We start from the raw sequence: 23,061 nt of genomic DNA, 5'->3' as shown, positions 1-23,061 counted from the left end.
TTGTAATAGTGATTGACAACATTAATTCCGAAAATGGTATTCTGGGAATTAAATAAATATTTATAGTAAAGCTGTTTATTTATTGCTAGATCAAGTAAATAAACTTATTATTTATTGTTCGACAAGTAAATAAGTGTTTAATGGGCTTAAATCTATTGGGCCTTGAAAAAGCAAAAAATCGCCTACCCCTACGGTGTTGGACGTTTTTTGCACTAGTGTGGTAACCAGTATTTTTTCTGTTTTTATCCTAAAATATAGGAGAATAAATAGGAGATATATTTTCCTATATTCTCTCCTAATATTTAGGCTAAATATTAGGAGGATATTTAGGAGAATATCTAGTAGAATATAATTTCATAGATTTTCTCAACAGCAAATATTTTATACTGTTGTATAAAATAAAATCCTAGATACTGATCTGACGGATGAGAGAAAAAGTAGGATTCACTTGTTGAGATCCAAGGGCTGAGATTTAATCCACTAGTGTGAACATAATAAAATGAAATAATATCTTTTAGAATATTCTGGAATATTCCATAAAGATACATTTTAAACTGCTATAAATAGATGGCTGATGTGAAGCAAAAAAAAACATATTCTAAACTGTAGAAATCGGCAGCCTCTCTCCTATTGTGGCCGTGCCTCTTCTTTGCTTCCTCCCATAGGAATTGTTTCAATTTCATTCTTAGAAATAAGAGAGAAAGATCGGAAACACCCAATTTCCAGATCTAGTGAGCTATAACGAAGCCCACTCTTTTGTCTTATCTTCCTCGAAGATTACGTTTCGGAAGACTTCGGTGTCATTACATCGAGTCCTTGAAGGAGGAGTTCCAGATCTGATCGTGTGGAGGCTTGTACGTTCAAGAAGAAGACGGATTGTGAAAGCTTTCGGTTCGTGAGTCAAAACTGTAAGTTTTCTTAAAATCGTCTTTTATCTTATATGGTTGCTTGATGAAGTTTCTTATGATTAATTAAATAAGTAATCTAGATCTTGTTTAATAACCATGTTAATAATTAGCTCTTGTAAGCGTAATTATTATTTTCCGCATTTAATTGGTTATTTAAGGTGCAATAATTACAAACACATACCACTCATTGATAACATCTTTCAAAATCACACATTTGAGCTTTCCATTAGGCATAATTCATCCCATCATGCACCGGTTGATGATTAACAGATCTGTCCTCCCTTGTATTATCCATCACAAACACAAACGGTCAACAACAACAGATCACCCTAAAATTTGGGTGTCCGCTTTGATACCAATTGAAATTCTGTTTAGTCAGAGACAAGATGTCGCACATAATGTAGAGTCAATGTATGCGATAATCTGTTCCAATGCAATAGACAGATAAATAAAAAGCAGTGCATAAAAGTAAATGACACTAAGAATGGTAACCCGGTTCGATGCAACGTCATCTACTCTGGATGGTAGTGTGCCCGGTGGAAAATAAATTCACTACATGAAAAGTAGTCAATAATACAACAATGGATTTATATGAACGATCCCCGCTTCAAGGCCATTTTCTTATTACTACCCGTAAATTCCAAATCAGGCTCCCCTGAATCTGAGATCCCCACAGTTCCACTCTCAAACACTCTCCAAGTGTTTGGTATTTTAATTAGGCTCCCCCTGAATTTGAGATCCCCCCAGTTCCATTCTCAAACACTTTCCCAGTGTTTGGAATTCTTCGATGTCAACACTCGTGAAAACTTCAATCACGAAATCACAAAACCCAAAAGAAACTCTAACGCTTAATAAGATGATGAATAACATACGAAGTATTACTCCACAACCACCACACAATTAGTTTCCCAGTTGCCGGTCTTGTACGTCTAAGAACTCTAATTGTGTGAATGAATGCCTCAAAGATCACTATGGCAAGAGGCTTTCTTTTATAGTGGCCATACACCTCTGGAAGTCGAAATAGAGTTTCCTTACTCATTCACGCGAAAAAATATATGATGAAAGTCTTCCTTTGACAATTTTCGCGAAACCAGAAACTTACCAAAATTACAGTTTTGCGCACATCAGCCAAGATGTCTCAACATATCTTGCAGCATGTTGCAAGACATTTTACCGAACAAACTTGCAGTAAAAAAATAAGCCAACAACAAAAAGTTCACGGACTAAAAGAGCGGGTCTGTTCTAGGATTTGAGCCTAGCATACCAAAAGCTCTGATCTCGAAGGCCATTGAAATAGAGCACGTCGAGAAGGCGGCCCAAAATAGGGGAGGCCCAGAGAGCTTGATGATAAGATTGAGAAGGTGAAAGAGGAGCTTGATAGAGTTGTTTCCAATGATCATCTACCGTCGACCATCAATGGCTCAAAGGTTGACCTTGGCAAGGAGTGGGAATGAAGGCTTTTACGAGACTTGAGAGCCAACGTTAAGTGTTTGGACGATATCTACGTGTGCCATGCGTTTTGCGTGGGTGGTGTGAGGCCCGACTATACTCATTTGGATTCTAAGATCATTTTGTGCAAACAGTCTAAGAGTGTCGATGGGACGATAAACGACCTTGCTGTGGTCAAGATCGTCGAAGCTGGGATCAGACTTGTCGGCACGAATCAAACTTCGAATTTCTATGAATTCATGCACTCTCGCCTTACCAAATCCGGTGTCATCGGTGTTAACGTCGACGTCATCCATGTGAATGATTCTAACTTACTAGAATTACAATATCCATTTAATATTTTTAAACTTACCTAACCCATCAACTTAATTTAAAATAAGCTTTTAGAATATATATATATATATATATATATATATATACTTTTTCAATAAAGAATTTGTAACTACAAAAAATAGATAATTTTGTACACTTCTGTTACAAAAATGAAATAATTAGGAATTATGGATTTTGAAGTTGGGTATTTTTCCTTACTATATAGTAAAATCAGACCCGGATTTTGTTCTACGGTTTGTTTGGCATGTGGTTGATTCGTAAATTCATAGCTTCCGGGATCTAATTCTGGTTATCTTTCTCAAATAACCTTACCCTAATTTCTAGACTGAATTGGTTACAACCAAGCCTTGTGTTACGATACATCATTGTTTGCAAACAATACGTGGTATCCTTTGCTGGATAAGCTTGGCTATGGTATACTTATGTGATATCTGTTTATTTAGATTTCTTTAATTTCTAGCCAACTCGGTTTTCAGCTTAGATGCTTATCTGAAATACCTCCCAAATTTTTTATCAAACGTCACATAAAACTTAAATCTTATAATTAATTCGGCCCTTGTTTTGAAAAAATAATGAATAAACCACTTGTAGACAAGAAGCTTGAAAATTATGAACAAGGTTTCATGGTAGAGTGAGAGGGAAGTAAGTAGCCATCAAAGTTGTGTATCTATTTCTCTTGAAAACAAGAAAGGGGCATAAAAGCCTAAAAATTTAAAATAGGGGCAATAAATACCATTTTCTCAATTTTTCTCTTCCATATGCGACAAAATCCGGTCCAACCAGTAGAAAACGACAAAAATACACCTTTTAGCAGATCCAACGAAAAAAACGATAAATAGAAGAAAAAAAAACCGACACAGAACAAGCATAGAACTGTTTTGAGAAAAGAAAGACGACATAAAATCAATTCAGTTGTTGAAAGATAAATACCCTCTCTCGACTTTCATTTTAATAGGAGTGGTGATGATGAGAAATAGTCAATTTATTAGGTTAACAACCTGAATAATTAAGGTAAGATTTTTTTTTTAATTTTAGGTATATTTGATCATATTAATCTCACAAAGTACTTCGATTAAGAAACAAATCTATTTATTAGGTAAAACGTCAGTATATTATTAGAAGTGACAATTAGGACAATAATCCAATAGTTAATCCCCTTTTAAAAAGTAGAGAAATTTCATTTTATTAAAAAAAATAGTCAACCAGTCCGCAGTAAATTAAGTTAACTAAAAAGTTAATTGAATTAACTGTTGTCGGTCCATTCCGGGTCGACGGCGCCCGCGGGCGCCCGCGAGGTCCCGTGGCCGAGGGGCCAAAGACCGGCCTCATGAGCTCGGCCTCGGCCTGATGAGCTCGACCTCGGCCTCAGCTCGAAATCGGCCTCATGAGCTCGGCCTCGGCCTCAGCTCGACCTCGGCCTCATGAGCTTGACCTCGGCCTCAGCTCGACCTCGGTCTCATGAGCTCGACCTCGGCCTCAGCTCGGCCTCGGCTTCATGAGCTCGACCTCGGCCTCACGAGCTCGACCTCGGCCTGATGAGCTCGACCTCGGCCTCACGAGCTTGACCTCGGCCTCACGACCTCCGCCTCAGCTCGACCTCGGCCTCAGCTCGACCTCGGCCTCATGAGCTCGACTTCGGCCTCATGAGCTCGACCTCGGCCTCAGATCGACCTCGGCCTCATGAGCTCGACCTCGGCCTCACGAGCTCGACCTCGGCCTGATGAGCTCGACCTCGGCCTCACGAGCTCGACCTCGGCCCCTGGCTATCCTCGGCCATTGGCTATCCTCGGCCATTGGCTATCCTCGGCCATGGGGCCCACCAATAACCCCTTGTTCGCCTATAAATACAAGAGGCCTGCCCTCTTCCAAAGGTAATCCATTTTTTGAGTCCAGAAACGATGTAGAACTCATACTTCACTCGTTTCACTCATCTTTGGCCTCTCACCCTCTAAATCCTCTATACTCCACCTCAATCCCACTAATGTTGAGCGTCGGAGAGGTAAACAGAGGCACCCCCTCTGTTTTCCCTTCTTAGCTCACGGTTCTCTCATCTTTTCCAGGTGTGCCGGCGAGCTCAAACACCATTGACAGCTAAGGGAAGACTTGGGATACCGAGTTCGACACGCTCGAGCCCAGGCGACGCCACTTGGTCCAGCCTCGGGTCTAACCGCCTGTGGCTCCTAAATCGTTGTCCGAAAAATAGCGACAACATTTTGGCGCTAGAATGAGGGGATCTCGAGAACAACCACGAGCTCTCCACCGGCAAACTCACTTCCTCCACGGAAGACCACAAAAAATCAAAGCCAACAATTTCCTCTCCAAACAGATTCTCTCTCCCATTTTATTCTTCAGCCACAAAACAAAAGAAAAAAAAAAGAGATTCCTCTCTGGTCTTCATCTCAGACTCTCCAGCGAGAAGAAAAGTCAGAGAAAAGAAAAAAAGGAGAGGAAAGAGAAGAAAGGAAGGAGAAAGAGACGGTGGCCGCATCGGCGCCCTCGGCGACGATCGTGACTCTCACGACCCCGGCGCTCGCGAACCAGCTCCGACACCCGCCGAAGCCTCGACTCCCGCCAGCGCTGCAGATCTGTTCGGCCCCAGCACGCGCGAGCCGACTCCAGTGCTCGCCGAAGCTTCCATCCCAGCCGACGCTGCAGATCCAGACGACCCCGGCGCTCGTGAACCAGCTCTGACGCCCGCTGAAGCCTCCATCCCAGCCGACGCTGCAGATCCAGCCGACCTCGGCGCTCGCGAACCAGCTCCGACGCCCGCTGAAGCCTCCATCCCAGCCGACGATGCAGATCCAGCCGACCCCGGCGCCCGCGAACCAGCTCCGACGCCCGCTGAAGCCTCCATCCCAGCCGGCGCTGCAGATCCAGCCGACCCCGGCGCTCGCAAACCAGCTCCGACGCCCGCCGAAGCCTCGACTCCCATCGGCGCTGCAGATATGTTCGGCCCCAGCGCGCGCAAGACGACTCCGGTGCTCGCCGAAGCTTCCATCCCAACCGGCGCTGCAGATCTGTTCGGCCCCAGCACGTTCTCCCTTCCATTCCACATTTTCGCTGCTTCTACGACTCTCGACAGATGAGTCGTGTCCCCGCAACCTCCGTGGGCGCCCGAGCGACTAGCTCGAGGCACGACCTCCAAAGCCCCACGCACAGTCTCGAAGGGCAACCTCATGATAATGAGAGCCAGCCCCGAGACCCGACGAATGACCCCGAGGCCGCAGTCCGAGAGGACACGGCTCGGAAACTCGCCGAGCTCCTAGACCGCCCCGGCGTCACCGGCACGCTCATCGCCGACCTCCACCACGCTTTTCACGAAAGGGGATGCACGCGCACGCTTCCAAGGGGACACCCTCGGGCGACCGCGTCTAGACGTCAACTTTCTAATGGGCACACACACGCGCCCTCGAGGGGACACCCTCGGGCGACCACGCCAAGGCGTCAAGTGTCGAGTAATACTCGGGGACGCTCGACCTCCAACACGAGAATTTCTTGGCCTTTGTCTCACAAATGCAAGAAACTCCGGGGGCTAATACGGAGCAATACTCGAACAACTCAAAAAAAAAAGTATAACAAAGCCGCAAGGGGCCGATGGTTAGGCCGGAGGTCCCAGAGAGAGACGGTCTACACACTTCTCCTAAATTCGAGTTCACTCCTCGAGTCGAGTACCGAGTCCACGAGTCGACAAGCTACTCCTCGTGCCGACTCTACGTTTATCCTCGAGTTGAGTTCACTCCTCGAGTCGAGTACCGAGTCCACGAGTCGACAAGCTACTCCTCGTGCCGACTCTACGTTCACCCTCGAGTCGAGTACCGAGTCCGCGAGTCAACAAGCTACTCCTCGTGCTGACTCTACGTTTCTCCTCGAGTTGAGTTCACTCCTCGAGTCGAGTACCGAGCCCACGAGTCGACAAGCTACTCCTCGTGCTGACTCTACGTTTCTCCTCGAGTTGAGTTCACTTCTCGAGTCGAGTACCGAGCCCACGAGTCGACAAGCTACTCCTCGTGCCGACTCTACGTTTCTCCTCGAGTTGAGTTCACTCCTCGAGTCGAGTACCGAGCCCACGAGTCGACAAGCTACTCATCGTGCCGACTCTACGTTTCTCCTCGAGTTGAGTTCGTTCCTCGAGTCGAGTACCGAGCACACGAGTCGACAAGCTACTCCTCATGCCGACTCTACGTTTCTCCTCGAGTTGAGTTCGCTCCTCGAGTCGAGTACCGAGCCCACGAGTCGACAAGCTACTCCTCGTGCCGACTCTACGTTTCTCCTTGAGTTGAATTCGCTCCTCGAGTCGAGTACCAAGCCCACGAGTCGACAAGCTACTCCTCGTGCCGACTCTACGTTTCTCCTCGAGTTGAGTTCGCTCCTCGAGTCGAGTACCGAGCCCACGAGTCGACAAGCTACTCCTCGTGCCGACTCTATGTTTCTCCTCGAGTTGAGTTCGCTCCTCGAGTCGAGTACCGAGCCCACGAGTCGACAAGCTACTCCTCATGCCGACTCTACGTTTCTCCTTGAGTTGAGTTCACTCCTCGAGTCGAGTACCGAGCCCACGAGTCGACAAGCTACTCCTCGTGCTGACTCTACGTTTCTCCTCGAGTTGAGTTCGTTCCTCGAGTCGAGTACCGAGCCCATGAGTCGACAAGCTACTCCTCATGCCGACTCTACGTTTCTCCTCGAGTTGAGTTCGCTCCTCGAGTCGAGTACCGAGCCCACGAGTCGACAAGCTACTCCTCGTGCCGACTCTACGTTTCTCCTCGAGTTGAGTTCGCTCCTCGAGTCGAGTACCGAGCCCACAAGTCGACAAGCTACTCCTCGTGCCGACTCTACGTTTCTCCTCGAGTTGAGTTCACTCCTCGAGTCGAGTACCGAGTCCACGAGTCGACAAGGTACTCCTCGTGCCGACTCTACGTTTCTCCTCGAGTTGGGTTCACTCCTCGAGTCGAGTACCGAGCCCACGAGTCGACAAGCTACTCCTCGTGCCGACTCTACATTCTCCTCGAGTTGAGTTCACTCCTCGAGTCGGGTACCGAGCCCACGAGTCGACAAGCTACTCCTCGTGCTGACTCTACGTTTCTCCTCGAGTTGAGTTCGCTCCTCGAGTCGAGTCCGAGTCCACGAGTCGACTAGCTACTCCTCGTACCGATTCTACGTTTCTCCTCGAGTTGAGTTCGCTCCTCGAGTCGAGTACCGAGTCCACGAGTCAACAAGCTACTCCTTGTGACGACTCTACGTTTCTCCTCGAGTTGAGTTCACTCCTCGAGTCGAGTACCCAGTCCACGAGTCGATAAGCTACTCCTCGTGCCGACTCTACGTTTCTCCTCGAGTTGAGTTCCTTCCTCGAGTCGAGTACCGAGTCCACGAGTCGACAAGCTACTCATCGTGCCTACTCTACATGTCACCACGAGTTGAGTCCAATCCTCGAGTCGAGTACCGAGTCCACGAGTCGACAAGCTACCCCTCGTGCCGACTCTACGTTTCTCCTCGAGTTGAGTCCACTCCTCGAGTCGAGTACCGAGTCCACGAGTCGACAAGCTACTCCTCGTGCCGACTCTACGTTTCTCCTCGAGTTGAGTTCACTCCTCGAGTCGAGTACCGAGTCCACGAGTCAACAAGCTACTCCTCGTGCTGACTCTACGTTTCTCCTCGAGTTGAGTTCACTCCTCGAGTCGAGTACCGAGCCCACGAGTCAACAAGCTACTCCTCGTGCCGACTCTACGTTTCTCCTCGAGTTGAGTTCACTCCTCGAGTCGAGTACCGAGCACACGAGTCGACAAGCTACTCCTCGTGCCGACTCTACGTTTCTCCTCGAGTTGAGTTCACTCCTCGAGTCGAGTACCGAGCCCACGAGTCGACAAGCTACTCCTCATGCCGACTCTACGTTTCTCCTCGAGTTGAGTTCGCTCCTCGAGTCGAGTACCGAGCCCACGAGTCGACAAGCTACTCCTCGTGCCGACTCTACGTTTCTCCTCGAGTTGAGTTCGCTCCTCGAGTCGAGTACCGAGCCCACGAGTCGACAAGCTACTCCTCGTGCCGACTCTACGTTTCTCCTCGAGTTGAGTTCGCTCCTCGAGTCGAGTACCGAGCCCACGAGTCGACAAGCTACTCCTCATGCCGACTCTACGTTTCTCCTCGAGTTGAGTTCACTCCTCGAGTCGAGTACCGAGCCCACGAGTCGACAAGCTACTCCTCATGCCGACTCTACGTTTCTCCTCGAGTTGAGTTCGCTCCTCGAGTCGAGTACCGAGCCCACGAGTCGACAAGCTACTCCTCGTGCCGACTCTACGTTTCTCCTCGAGTTGAGGTCGCTCCTCGAGTCGAGTACCGAGCCCACGAGTCGACAAGCTACTCCTCGTGCCGACTCTACGTTTCTCCTCGAGTTGAGTTCACTCCTCGAGTCGAGTACTGAGTCCACGAGTCGACAAGGTACTCCTCGTGCCGACTCTACGTTTCTCCTCGAGTTGGGTTCACTCCTCGAGTCGAGTACCGAGCCCACGAGTCGACAAGCTACTCCTCGTGCCGACTCTACGTTCTCCTCGAGTTGAGTTCACTCCTCGAGTCGGGTAACGAGCCCACGAGTCGACAAGCTACTCCTTGTGCTGACTCTACGTTTCTCCTCGAGTTGAGTTCGCTCCTCGAGTCGAGTCCGAGTCCACGAGTCGACTAGCTACTCCTCGTATAGATTCTACGTTTCTCCTCGAGTTGAGTTCGCTCCTCGGGTCGAGTACCGAGTCCACGAGTCGACAAGCTACTCCTCGTGCCGACTCTACGTTTCTCCTCGAGTTGAGTTCACTCCTCGAGTCGAGTACCGAGCACACGAGTCGACAAGCTACTCCTCGTGCCGACTCTACGTTTCTCCTCGAGTTGAGTTCACTCCTCGAGTCGAGTACCGAGCCCACGAGTCGACAAGCTACTCCTCGTGCCGACTCTACGTTTCTCCTCGAGTTGAGTTCGCTCCTCGAGTCGAGTACCGAGCCCATGAGTCGACAAGCTACTCCTCGTGCCGACTCTACGTTTCTCCTCGAGTTGAGTTCGCTCCTCGAGTCGAGTACCGAGCCCACGAGTCGACAAGCTACTCCTCGTGCCGACTCTACGTTTCTCCTCGAGTTGAGTTCGCTCCTCGAGTCGAGTACCGAGCCCACGAGTCGACAAGCTACTCCTCATGCCGACTCTACGTTTCTCCTCGAGTTGAGTTCACTCCTCGAGTCGAGTACCGAGCCCACGAGTCGACAAGCTACTCCTCATGCCGACTCTACGTTTCTCCTCGAGTTGAGTTCGCTCCTCGAGTCGAGTACCGAGCCCACGAGTCGACAAGCTACTCCTCGTGCCGACTCTACGTTTCTCCTCGAGTTGAGTTCGCTCCTCGAGTCGAGTACCGAGCCCACGAGTCGACAAGCTACTCCTCGTGCCGACTCTACGTTTCTCCTCGAGTTGAGTTCACTCCTCGAGTCGAGTACCGAGTCCACGAGTCGACAAGGTACTCCTCGTGCCGACTCTACGTTTCTCCTCGAGTTGGGTTCACTCCTCGAGTCGAGTACCGAGCCCACGAGTCGACAAGCTACTCCTCGTGCCGACTCTACGTTCTCCTCGAGTTGAGTTCACTCCTCGAGTCGGGTAACGAGCCCACGAGTCGACAAGCTACTCCTCGTGCTGACTCTACGTTTCTCCTCGAGTTGAGTTCGCTCCTCGAGTCGAGTCCGAGTCCACGAGTCGACTAGCTACTCCTCGTATAGATTCTACGTTTCTCCTCGAGTTGAGTTCGCTCCTCGGGTCGAGTACCGAGTCCACGAGTCGACAAGCTACTCCTCGTGCCGACTCTACGTTTCTCCTCGAGTTGAGTTCACTCCTCGAGTCGAGTACCCAGTCCACGAGTCGATAAGCTACTCCTCGTGCCGACTCTACGTTTCTCCTCGAGTTGAGTTCCTTCCTCGAGTCGAGTACCGAGTCCAAGAGTCGACAAGCTACTCATCGTGCCGACTCTAGATGTCACCACGAGCTGAGTCCAATCCTCGAGTCGAGTACCGAGTCCACGAGTCGACAAGCTACCCCTCGTGCCGACTCTACGTTTCTCCTCGAGTTGAGTCCACTCCTCGAGTCGAGTACCGAGTCCACGAGTCGACAAGCTATTCCTCGTGCCGACTCTACGTTTCTCCTCGAGTTGAGTTCACTCCTCGAGTCGAGTACCGAGTCCACGAGTCGACAAGCTGCTCCTCGTGCCGACTCTACATGTCACCTCGAGTTGAGTCCAATCCTCGAGTCAAGTACCGAATCCGCGAGTCGACTAGCCACTCCTCGTGTCGACTCTACATACCTCCTCGGGTCGAGTTCACTCCTCGAGACGAGTACTGAGTAAGAATGGGCCACCTGAGTACCCAAACGTTAAACGCGCACCAAGGCGCCGCACTAACAAAGGCACCGACCCAAGAGACCCAACCCGGAAATGCGACCAGCGCACTAAGGTGCCACACTCGCCGGGGGATCAAATCTGCACCTAACCTTGCCTGTCACGTGACGCACGCGCCCAATGGTGCCATGTTCATAAGGTGGTATGGCCACACAAATGTGGCACCGCGCTCGCCGCCCAGCTCGTTAGCCGAAAGGCAGCGAGTTACAAATGGGTTTCAAAGGCTTGCGTCCGCCGGACGTATCTGGTCTAGCCAGCGTCCACGGGAAACCCGGCCACACAAATGTGGCACCGCGCTCGCCGCCCAGCTCGTTAGCCGAAAGGTAGCAAGTTACAAATGGGTTTCAAAGGCTTGCGTCCGCCGGATGTATCTGGTCTAGCCAGCGTCCACGGGAAACCTGGCCACACGAATGTGACACCGCACTCACCGCCCAGCTCGTGAGCCGAAAGGCAGCGAGTCACAAATGGGTTTCAAAGGCTTGCGTCCGCCGGACGTATCTGGTCTAGCCAGCATCCGTGGGAAACCCGGTCACACGAACGTGACACCGGGGCCCCCCGAGGCACGATAAAGCCTTGCAAATCGATCACGCCTTCATTGGTAGGTCGAGAAAATAAGCCACGCACAATAAAGTCGTGCTAATCGCTCACGCCTTCACTGGTAGGTCGAGAAAATAAGCCACGCACGATCAACCCGGAACAAAAGCCGTCCCTCGCGACGCAATAAGGCCGTCCCTCGTGACGCACAAAGGCCGTCCCTCGTGATGCACAAAAGCCGTCCCTCGCGACGCACAGAGGCTTTCCCTCGCGATGCATTAAAAGCCCTTTTGCGGCGCGCTCGCAAACCCGAGAGCGTTCGTCCCGCGCCCACACGGCGGCGTAAGCATTGAGTTTCCACTCGACCTACGCTCGACCGCAAACTCTGGGGGCTAATGTTGTCGGTCCATTCCAGGTCAACGGCGCCCGCGGGGTCCCGTGGCCGAGGGGCCAAAGACCGGCCTCATGAGCTCGGCCTGATGAGCTCGACCTCGGCCTGATGAGCTCGACCTCGGCCTCAGCTCGAAATCGGCCTCATGAGCTCGGCCTCGGCCTCATGAGCTCGACCTTGGCCTCAGCTCAACCTCGGCCTCATGAGCTCGACCTCGGCCTCAGCTCGGCCTCGGCTTCATGAGCTCGACCTCGGCCTCACGAGCTCGACCTCGGCCTGATGAGCTCGACCTCGGCCTTACGAGCTCAACCTCGGCCTCATGAGCTCGACCTCGGCCTCACGAGCTCGACCTCGGCCTCAGCTCGACCTCGGCCTCATGAGCTCGACTTCGGCCTCATGAGCTCGACCTCGGCCTCAGATCGACCTCGGCCTCATGAGCTCGACCTCGGCCTCACGAGCTCGACCTCGGCCTGATGAGCTTGACCTCGGCCTCACGAGCTCGACCTCGGCCATTGGCTATCCTCGGCCATTGGCTATCCTCGGCCATTGGCTATCCTCGGTCATGGGGCCCACCAATGACCCCTTGTTCGCCTATAAATACAAGAGGTCTGCCCTCTTCCAAAGGTAATCCATTTTTTGAGTCCAGAAACGCTGTAGAACTCATACTTCACTCGTTTCACTCATCTTTGGCCTCTCACCCTCTAAATCCTCTATACTCCACCTCAATCCCACTAATGTTGAGCGTCGGAGAGGTAAACAGAGGCACCCCCTCTGTTTTCCCTTCTTAGCTCACGGTTCTCTCATCTTTTCCAGGTGTGCCGGCGAGCTCAAACACCATTGACAGCTAAGGGAAGACTTGGGATACCGAGTCCGACACGCTCGAGCCCAGGCGAGGCCACTTGGTCCGGCCTCGGGTCTAACCGCATGTGGCTCCTAAATCGTTGTCCGAAAAATAGTGACAACATTAACTATTTAGTTAACTTAATTTACTACAGGCTTATGGGCTATTTTTTTTTTAATAAAATGAAATTTATGCTAAAATCTTAAAAGAAGTCTGGATTGCTTAGTTGCAACAAATTTCTTTTATTAGAAAGTAAAAGGTGTGAGCAATTCTGTTCCACTAATCAATCATATTGACTTCTTTATTTATTACATGTCTAGATAAAAAAATTTAAGAGAAATTGTGCTCTTAAGAGCATCTTTAATGGTTTAGCTAAATGTATTAACTCCATTTGCCACATAGATTTTTCTAGAGCTAAATAGTTAAGCAACTAGCTCTATAGAGCTAATTTGCTTAGCTAAATCAATAACCAATATGTAAAACAATGGTTAAGCAACTAGGTAAGCCCTTTTAATATTTACTAGCAAATCTCTAAATTTGTTAAGCCATAAACCATTAAAGATGCTCTAATCTCAAAATCATTTCCTAGATATACTGACACAACGGTGCAATGCAATCTGTTTATCAAAATTTTAATATAATATCAAAACAAATATAAAGAACTGGTATGCATTGCTCGAGGCGAGACTGTCAAGCCATAATTCAAAGAGAGACTGCCAAGTTCAAGTTAATTGAAGCACCATGAGACCTCAGGTGCAACATGAGACTTGACGAAGTCCAGTTAGAATTTTTAAAGTCCCATCAGAGCAAGACTAAATAAAGTCTTTCTAACCAAAGTTTTAGGGCCATCTTGAGACATCTAGGGCATTCTTTAAACTTCAAAATATGATTGATCAATTATAGTCAAAGGCCAAGTCAGCTAAGTCAATAGAGTCAAGTGGACCTATAAGCGGTGCCGTTAGTTAAATAGTTGATTGGTGAATGGAAACACACATATACATACACATATATATAACTATATTGAACTAATTAATTAATGAGAATCACATACAGAGAATGTTTTCTCTCTGTAACATAAAATCTCCCACCTTCTATCTTGATATCAGTGCAATTCCAATGGTTTTCGAAGCTTCGTCTTCCTCGCCATCTCAAGTTAATAACCTGTAAGCGAGCTCAAGCCTGAAATCTCAGTTCACGCCTATGGTGAACACCGCGATCTCTGTGAAATTCACTAGAGACAACTAATTTGTTTGGAGATTTCAAGTTCTTCCGCCCACCAATGGCCACAATCTCTAAGGCTTCATTAATGGAGTCAAGGCATGTCCACCATAGTTCTTTGAGGCGATCATAAGAGATGGAGTCAAGAAGATGCGTCGCACTCCTGAGTTCAATCTTTGGATGAGAAAACTGCTTCTCAGCTTGCTATTATCTTCTCTCTCGATGACGATCATCAGATCTGTGACTCGAATCACCACCCCACGAGGAATCTGGAGAGTGTTAGAGAGCTGATTTTCCATTCACTCCGAAGCTAGCGTCATGCCTCTCAAACTTTAACTCCAATCGACGAAGAAAGGCGATCTCTCGATCTCCGATTACTTTGCTAAAATGGAGGATATTGCAGACTCGCTTTTCTTAGCTGGATGTGAGATATCTTAAGACGATTTTGTTGGAAAAAACAGTTGGTATCAAACATGCACTATCGCTCTGATGTGATATCGGCAAGAGCGTTTCTAGCTGCTTTTATCTTGCCTATTATCTGGTGGCAATCATGTATAAGTTTGTTGAACGATATCCATCCACGCTGACTTTCAGTAAGGATTTAGTTGATTTAGTTCATGTTTTATCTCTGTAACAATTACTAGCTATTATTCTGCTAATTAGTTTCCTATTTGCTTGTAATCTGTTGTTATACGTTGCCTATTATATTTCCTATTGTATAGCAATATCAGTTATGTACACGCCTATATAAACAAGGCAAAGTCATTGAATAAAATCATCAATTTCCATTATTGCTTTCCCTTTTAATATGGTATCAGAGCATAATATCATATCTCTTTCTCTTCCTATTACACTCATCGTTGATTTTTCCAGTTGCATATCTTTACTTTGATTATCAAAATCAATTCTCACGGTCATTCACGCATATCTCATTGCTTTTATAACCAGTGATATTCTTAATTGCATTCATTACATTGAATATCTTCATATTATTCCATACCAGTATAATACATTCTTATACCTTCGTTAGCATTTATTGTCAGTGCTATTTGTGATATAAGAATTCGCATCAGTGCTACTATTTTTTTTTTCTCGTCCAGTATTTGTTCATATTTATAAAAAAAATATTGTCATCAGATCATTGTTCACAATCTTTCTAATATCTGTGTGTTTTCTCACTCTCTCAGTCGAACATGTCTAGCGAAATCAACGCCACAGAACCAAATATGTCCAGCGAAACCACCGCCACTAAGCCATCTCTGAATCGATCCGGTCTGTATGCAATTCATCACTCTGACAGCTCATCCACTGTCCTTGCCACTCCCATCCTCACCGGCGACAACTAGGGTTCATGGAGCCGAGCTATCACCATGGCGTTGCGGGCCAAAAGCAAGTTCAGCTTCGTTGATGGCTCATCATCCAAGCCAACCGATGTGAACGCTGTTGTCAATTGGGGACACTGCAACGACCTCATGAGCAGCTGGATCCTCAACTCCGTCTCTCCCGAGATACGACCTAGCATCCTATACGCTGAGACAGCTAGTCAGATTTGGGTCGATCTTAAGGAGAGATTTGGACAATCAAATGCCCCTAAGATCTATGAGCTCAAGAACTCCATTTTCGTGCTCAAGCAAGATGGTATGACTGTTTCTGTCTATTTTACTCAACTGAAATCTCTCTGGGATGAATTGTCCAGCATTGTCTCGATGCCTCCGTGCATTTGCGGCAACGCAAAATGGCTCGTCGATCAATAGAACCAGGACCGAGCCATGGAGTCTGTGGGAGTGGATATCGTCCCCATCCACCAGGCAAGATGGATCAAATGGGCCCAAAGCCAGTTCGGCCCAAAAGGATTGAGGATGATCGTTAGTTCGGCCCAAAACCCAGTTCGTCCTAATAATCCTAGACGTAGGCGAGATCGGCCCAAGTCAATAGAGAGGAATTCGTTGCTGAAGACCGAATCCTAATTCGACCCGGGCCCATAGACGTTCCTAGACGGCCCCGCCAAGTGATTTGAATGATTAATCTCCTAAGAAACGGTCAAATCGCCTAAAGATGAGGATGGACACGAGATTGGAGGATTGAAGACCGGTTCTGCTCGTACACGTGTATCGATCTGAAGAAAAAGGGGAATCAGCGAGCTAGCTATAAAAGCCCACTCCATCTTCATTTTACGACTACTGAATTTATGAAAAAGAAGTGCCATACAATTGTATCTTGACTTACCATTAATATTCAGATTCCCTATTCGCTCTCTATTATTTTATGTAGTTTATATTCGATCATCAATAAAGGAATTTCCTTTCGGATCTCGGTTTAATCTCCATAATCGGATTCTGAGACCCTTCCCTCATAAGAATAAATATACGAAGTAATTTAAATAAACTTGGTATAGATTGTCGGGACGAGAAATCGGCTCAACAATTTGGCGCCGTCTGTGGGAAACACTATCAGAAACCTAACGCAGAAGAACACATATCGGATCTGAAAGGATGCCTTCTAACAGTGAGCATGAATTCCCAGTTTCTGGAGCCGATCCAGAGACACGGGCTCTTCTGCTGAAACTCGTCGAAACCACCGCCGAATTCCAAAGATCAACCCGATCCCGGCTCGATAGCCTGACAGCTGCGTAATCCTCGCTTCAAGAGCAGCTCGACGCTGAGCGAGCTATTTTGCTGAGTTCGACCGGTCCGCCCGCCACAAACGGACGAAGGTTTACCCCACCCGGAAGGCGTCTGAGCTTCTCTGGGATCCAGGTGTCGCCCAACACAGCCGGTCCTAGCAATACGGCTGGAATCGGTCAGTTCGATGGACAGGCCGAGACCAGCATTTGGCAAGCTTGACCAACCCAAGGCGACCTGCCGCCCCCGCCTCCAGAAGGCCCTCTGTTGGAATTGATCTAGGGTTTAAGAAAAAGTTTAACGCTTCGTTAAGCGGCGGAATTTTAAAAAATTTATTTTTCAAGTAAAACGGTTTTTACTAACCTAGACAAAGAGCAAGCACATGTAAATAAAAACTATTATGAGCATAGAAGTTTACTAACCTTTCTTGAAGCTTGAACTTTGAGAAGCTTTTGGAAAGTTGCAACTCTCCTCTCCCTCGCAGCACGGCTCTCTTTCTTTCTTCGGCACCTCGAGCAACCACGAAAGTTTCTATCACTAAATCACTCGAAATAAAAGGAATTAGTGAGTGGGCACTTTTAAACACTACGACTTAAGAACGAGTCTTGAAGTCGCAGAGCTAAACTCTAGGTCAAATGAGGACCTAGGTGCCAAAACAATAAAACGAAATTGACTAGAGAGAGAGAGAGGAGAGGGGCGGCCAAGTTCTAGAGAGAGAGTCTCTCAAATCTCTTAAAAGCATGAAGTTCTATAGAAATAACCCGGTTCACATATCAAAGTTCTATAAGACTATAAAGCTATACAAGCCCTATACTCCGTCATTAGAATAGAATCATTTCACTCTTGGATGAATAAAATGTGTGGAATGAGGCTCATATTTATAGGAGAGGTCTCACCTTCAATAAGGTAGTTTCCTCTTCTATAGAACATCACATATTCATGAGCCAATTTCCCCTTTTTTCTCTTGAGATACTCGGCCAACATAGGCTTCATTAAGCCTTGGATTTGTTTCCTTTTTTGATCCTTGCCTTGCCTTGTCTCTCTCTTGCCCGAATCCCTTATGCATCCATATGCAAATTTGTTTCCTCTTTTTCTTTTGGCAAGTATCTTGATACATTTATGCACAAAATAATCTCTCCTATTTCTCTATAGGGTAGGCGCCCAAATGGTCTCTAGAAAGGCCTTCTAGAAGCTTTTCTATTTGTTCATGACAACATGAAAAAGACTCATTAAGAATTTTCAATAAAATTCTCATGAAATGAAATTAATCCACAAGGCCCAATGATCAAGTCGGGCCGAGCGTTATTGAGTCATCAAATGACCTTGTCAAAAAATTTATTGACATTCATTTCATCATATGTCTCAAAAGACAAAAATACCCTTTTGACTATTTTCGTTCTTGTTTTGACTTAGCTTCCAGTTTAACTATTCCTAATCGATGTGATTCGTGACAGTGACCTCATGGATCCAAATGAACAAAGCTTGAGCTAAAATACTTGGACTCAAAAGTTCACAAACCTTTTCCAAGTTTAGCTTAATGTCAACTGACTCCACTAAAGAGTTGACACTGAAAATCTCTCGGTTCAAATGAATTTATTTTCTACTCAAGAATTCAACCTAATTGTAATGAGTGGATCCACATAATATTATCAGTGTTTACCCTTCACGAATATCATCAGCTAGTCGGGATTTACAAAATTACCATTTTACCCTTCTAGCTGTTATTTCCTCAACTCCTTTGTCGCTTGTGAATAAATTAGAAACAATGTATTGACGAGGAGCTAACAAGTCACATTGTTTCATCCAAAAGAGTCAAGACTCAATTTGGACACTGGCCAGTTCATTTATTCACACTCCAAAGAACAAAGCATGAGGTGATATACATTGAATTTCAGCAATCTTGTACATGAATTCCATATCTATGAGAACTTCACAAAGTTACTCATGACATTCTCACAACTTAGTACTTCACCAATAGGCCTTGTTCGGAATCACATAGTGAGTCCGAACTCTGACTTTCTCAAATGAGAATACTAAGGTGTGAAATGACATGTCTCATTTCAGGATTAAGGTAAGCACGATGCAATTCATACGTAGTGACTTCGAGACATAAGAGGTTAAATGGTTTGTTCTTATCTTGTCTCTAGAAGTGCACTGGTCAATTCAGTACCTACGGAAGATACCTAGAAGAACTATAGAGTCTCCAACTCTCAATGCCTTATAACCAGACATCATAGATTCTTCTAACAATCATACTGGAGTCAATAGTCCTTTGACCCTTAGATTGCGAATATATCATTTTAAGCAAACTACGAAGAGTTTGTTCATACAAATCTACATTTGTCTCTTCGTAAGTTGTTTAGTTTGTTTATGGACTAAAGACTAATGTTTTATCATAAAGCTTTAAACAGACACGGAAGAATGAATGAACGTTTCAACTTTATATTAATGAATAAGCAATTACAAGCAAGAGTCTTCATGAGACTTTATTACATCAAATGTACGATATAAAGATTACAACTCTTCTTGTGGGCACCATTGACAACACCATATCTGGCGGCTCCGATGTCCTTTTCAGCCGAAACCGGTGGCATTGGACAGAGGACAGACAGAGCTTTAATTTGATTCAAGAATCATTAAATTTAGATTTCTGAGCAGAGAGTTATGCCACTTTTAATGCGGGTTTACTCGAGCTCGAAGAAAAACAAATAAATTAAAACTTTGGTCCTTTTTAGGTGCGAAAAAGAATCAAGTGTAACGGAACGTTTTAAGATGTTGTTTAAAGCTTTTATTTGTGTTTTATTAGCAGGGTAATAACATAGAATAAAAGAAATAACAACAAGCATAAAACGAATACGGTAAATAAAAGAAACTAGAAAGACAAAGTAACTAGTCACAAAATTTACCGAAATTTCTCAAACCTTTAAAACACGTTTTTCAATATAAAAAATTAAAAACTTTTTAGAACTGATTCTAATGTGTTTTAAAAACATCCCAAACTCATAGAAAATCAACATGCTTTTTAATTTAAAGACATGAGCAATAAATTAAAAAAAAAATCTAAGATAACAATTCTAACTTGTCACAAAATTAGTAAACTTTCGAAAACGATTTTCAAGCTCATAATTTTAAAAACATGTACATGCTAATCTTTGACCATAGCTCTGATACCATTTGTTGGAATCGATCTAGGGTTTAAGAAAATAATTAACGCTTCGGTAAGCGGCGGAATTTTAAAAAATTTCTTTTACAAGTAAAAACGGTTTTTACTAACCTAAACAAGTGCAAGTACATGTAATTAAAAACCAATATGAGCTAGAAGTTTACTAACCTTTCTTGAAGCTTGAACTTTGAAGAAGCTTGTGGAAAGTTTGCAACGCTCGTCTCCCCTCGCAGCACGTCTCTCTTTCTTTCCTCGGCACCTCGAGCAACCACGAAAGTTTCTATCACTAAATCACTCGAAAAGAAGGAATCAGTGAGTGGGCACTTTTAAACACTACGACTTAAGAACGAGTCTCGAAGTCGCAGAGCTAAACACTAGGTCGAGTGAGGACCTAGGTGCCAAGACAAGGAAAAATCGAAAATAAACTAGAGAGAGAGAGAGGATTTTCGGCCTAGTTCTAGAGAGAGAGTCTCTCAATCTCTTAAACTTAGGATGAATGAAATGTGTGGAATGAGGCTCCTATTTATAGGAGAGGTCTCACCTTCAATAAGGTAGTTTCCTCTTCTATAGAATATCACATATTCATGAGCAAATATTGCCCATTTCCCTCTTATTCCACACGGCCAAGGCAGCCTTCTAGAAGGCTTGGATTTGTTTCCTTTTTTGTTCCTTGCCTTGCCTTTCTCTTACTTGGCCGATTACCCTAGTGCATCTACATGCAAATTTGTTTCCTCTTTTTCTTTTGGCAAGTATCTAAATACATTTATGCACAAAATAAACTCTCTTTCTTTGGGTATTATGGGCGCCCAACATGTCTCTAGAAGGAGCTTCTAGAAGCTTCTTCATTTGTTCATAACAACATGAGAAAAGCCCATTAAGAATTTTCAATAAAATTCTTATGAAATGAAATTAATTCACAAGGCCCAATAATCAAGTTATGGCCGAGTGACATTAAGTCATCAAATGAACATGTCAAAAAATTTATTGACATTCATTTCATCATATGTCTCAAAAGACAAAAATACCCTTTTGACTATTTTCGTTCTTGTTTTGACTTAGCTTCCAGTTTAACTATTCCTATCGATGTGATTCGTGACAGTGACCTCATGGACCCAAATGAACAAAGCTTGAGCTAAACACTTGGACTCAAAAGTTCACAAACCTTTTCCAAGTTTAGCTTAATGCCAACTGACTCCACTAAAGAGCTGACACTGAAAATCTCTCGGTTCAAATGAATTTATTTTCTACTCAAGAATTCGACCTAATTATGATGAGCGGATCCACTGAATATTATCTATGCTTACCCTTCATGAATGTCATCAGCTAGTCGGGATTTACTAAATTACCATTTTACCCTTCTAGCTGTTATTTCCTCAACTCCTTTGTCGCTTGTGAATAAGTTAGAAACAATGTATTGACGAGGAGCTAACAAGTCACATTGTTTCATCCAAAAGAGTCAGGACTCAATTTGGACACTGGCCAGTTCATTTATTCACACTCCAAGGAACAAAGCATGAGGTGACATACATTGCATTTCAGCAATCTTGTACATGAATTCCATATCTATGAGAACTTCACAAAGTTACTCATGACAGACTCACAACTTAGTACTTCACCAATAGGCCTTGTTCGGAATCACATAGTGAGTCCGAACTTTGACTTTCTCAAATGAGAATACTAAGGTGTGAAATGGCATGTCTCATTTCAGGATTAAGGTAAGCATGATGCAATTCATACATAGTGACTTCGAGACATAAGAGGTTAAATGGTTTGTTCTTATATTGTCTCTAGAAGTGCACTGGTCAATTCAGTACCTTCGGAAGATACCTAGAAGAACTATAGAGTCCCCAACTCTCAATGCCTCATAACCAGACATCATAGATTCTTCTAACAATCATACTGAGGTCAATAGTCCTTTGACCCTAAGATTGCGAATATATCGTTTTAAGCAAACTACGAAGAGTTTGTTCATGCAAATCTACATTTGTCTCTTCGTAAGTTGTTAAGTTTGTTTATGGACTAAAAGACTAAGGTTTTATCATAAAGCTTCAAACAAAGAAAGAATGAATGAACGTTTCAACTTTATTAATGAATAGATAGGCAATTACAAGCAAGAGTCTTCATGAGACTTTATTACATCAAATGTACAAAATAAAGACTACAACTCTTCTTGTGGGCACCATTGACAACACTTACAGAAACAATGAATGGAGGAAGCCTCCAAGCGCTCCAGAACATGCCTTTAACGTAAACGACGAGGGAACTTCCGAAGGAGGCACCCCGAAGTGGCCTCGTGATAAGAAAAAATACTGCGATTTCCATAAGAACTACGGACACGACACTCTATATTGCATTGTGGCTCGGAAGGTAGGTATCAAAAAAAATAAAAATGGAGAACTAAAAAATGTCGATCTGGGACCACCGCCCCAGAAAAAGGAATTTAATAACACCAGAGACCGAGGAAATCCCTCCCCAAAAAGGGGAAGGGCAAGGGAGGAGGATAGCAACGTGCCCCAAGCAAAACCCCGAATGGACTACTATATCATGGGAGGTTCGAAGTTTTGCAGAGATAGCGTGAATTCAATTAAGGCACACCAGCGCCGACTTAAAGGGGCACCAAGATCACCTGGACCCCAAAAGGTAGAAGATACCACGATCTCATTCAACGAGGATGACATCAGAAGGTTATGCGGGCCCCACGACGACGCTTTGATCATCGAACTCGAAGTGGGTAACTGCGTAGTAGCCAGGATCTTGGTTGATGGAGGAAGCTCTGTAGATGTTATATTCAAGACCACTTTGGATAGGATGAACATCGAAGAGGATGAAATTGAACACAAACCCAACCAGCTATCCGGGTTCAATGGTGAGGTAACACCTTCTCTAGGAATCATTGAACTTCCCGTGCGAGTCGGAGACGTAAACCGGATGGTCGAATTTACCGTACTCGACTACCCATCCTCGTTCAACGCTATCCTCGGGAGGCCCTGGATACACGGGATGAGGGCGGTACCATCAACCTACCACCTATGCGTACGTTTCCCGACTCCCAACGGGATACAAGAAATCAGAGGGAGCCAAGAGGCATCCCGAATTTGCTATATGAATAACCACAAAAGGATCGCCGAGAAGCACAATCCAAAAGAGAGCAATTCGGAAGGTCCATCCGACGAAGAAACCAACGAGGGCCAATAGCAAT

At 45.7% G+C, this 23,061-nt stretch overlaps 2 protein-coding genes across 2 annotated transcripts; both read left to right on the top strand.

Moving 5' to 3' along the window:
• The first annotated feature begins 15,448 nt into the window (after nt 1–15,448).
• Nucleotides 15,449–15,832, top strand: LOC149404745 (uncharacterized). The gene has a single exon (XM_089607659.1). The coding sequence runs from the start codon at nt 15,449–15,451 to the stop codon at nt 15,830–15,832; it is 384 nt and encodes a 127-aa protein (XP_089463785.1).
• Nucleotides 15,833–16,570: 738 nt separating this feature from the next.
• Nucleotides 16,571–23,057, top strand: LOC149404744 (uncharacterized). The gene is made up of 2 exons (XM_089607658.1): nt 16,571–16,707; nt 22,061–23,057. Exons 1-2 carry the CDS (start codon nt 16,571–16,573, stop codon nt 23,055–23,057), a joined length of 1,134 nt encoding a protein of 377 aa, XP_089463784.1.
• The last annotated feature ends 4 nt before the right edge of the window (nt 23,058–23,061 follow it).

The sequence above is a fragment of the Urtica dioica genome, chromosome 2 (genome assembly GCF_054948205.1).
Source record: "Urtica dioica subsp. dioica isolate 48M chromosome 2, U.dioica_male_clone48M_v1_H2, whole genome shotgun sequence".
NCBI lineage: Eukaryota > Viridiplantae > Streptophyta > Magnoliopsida > Rosales > Urticaceae > Urtica > Urtica dioica.
The sequence above is the reverse complement of the archived record's forward strand: the minus strand, read 5'-3'. Positions and strand labels throughout refer to the sequence as shown.

Bases quoted from the DNA above. Each gene is read 5' to 3' on its own strand.
- LOC149404745 (XM_089607659.1), top strand. From the start codon at position 15,449: ATGGCGTTGCGGGCCAAAAGCAAGTTCAGCTTCGTTGATGGCTCATCA.
- LOC149404744 (XM_089607658.1), top strand. From the start codon at position 16,571: ATGCCTTCTAACAGTGAGCATGAATTCCCAGTTTCTGGAGCCGATCCA. The intron at 16,708-22,060 runs GTAATCCTCGCT...CAACACTTACAG, and splicing joins CTCGATAGCCTGACAGCTGC to AAACAATGAATGGAGGAAGC.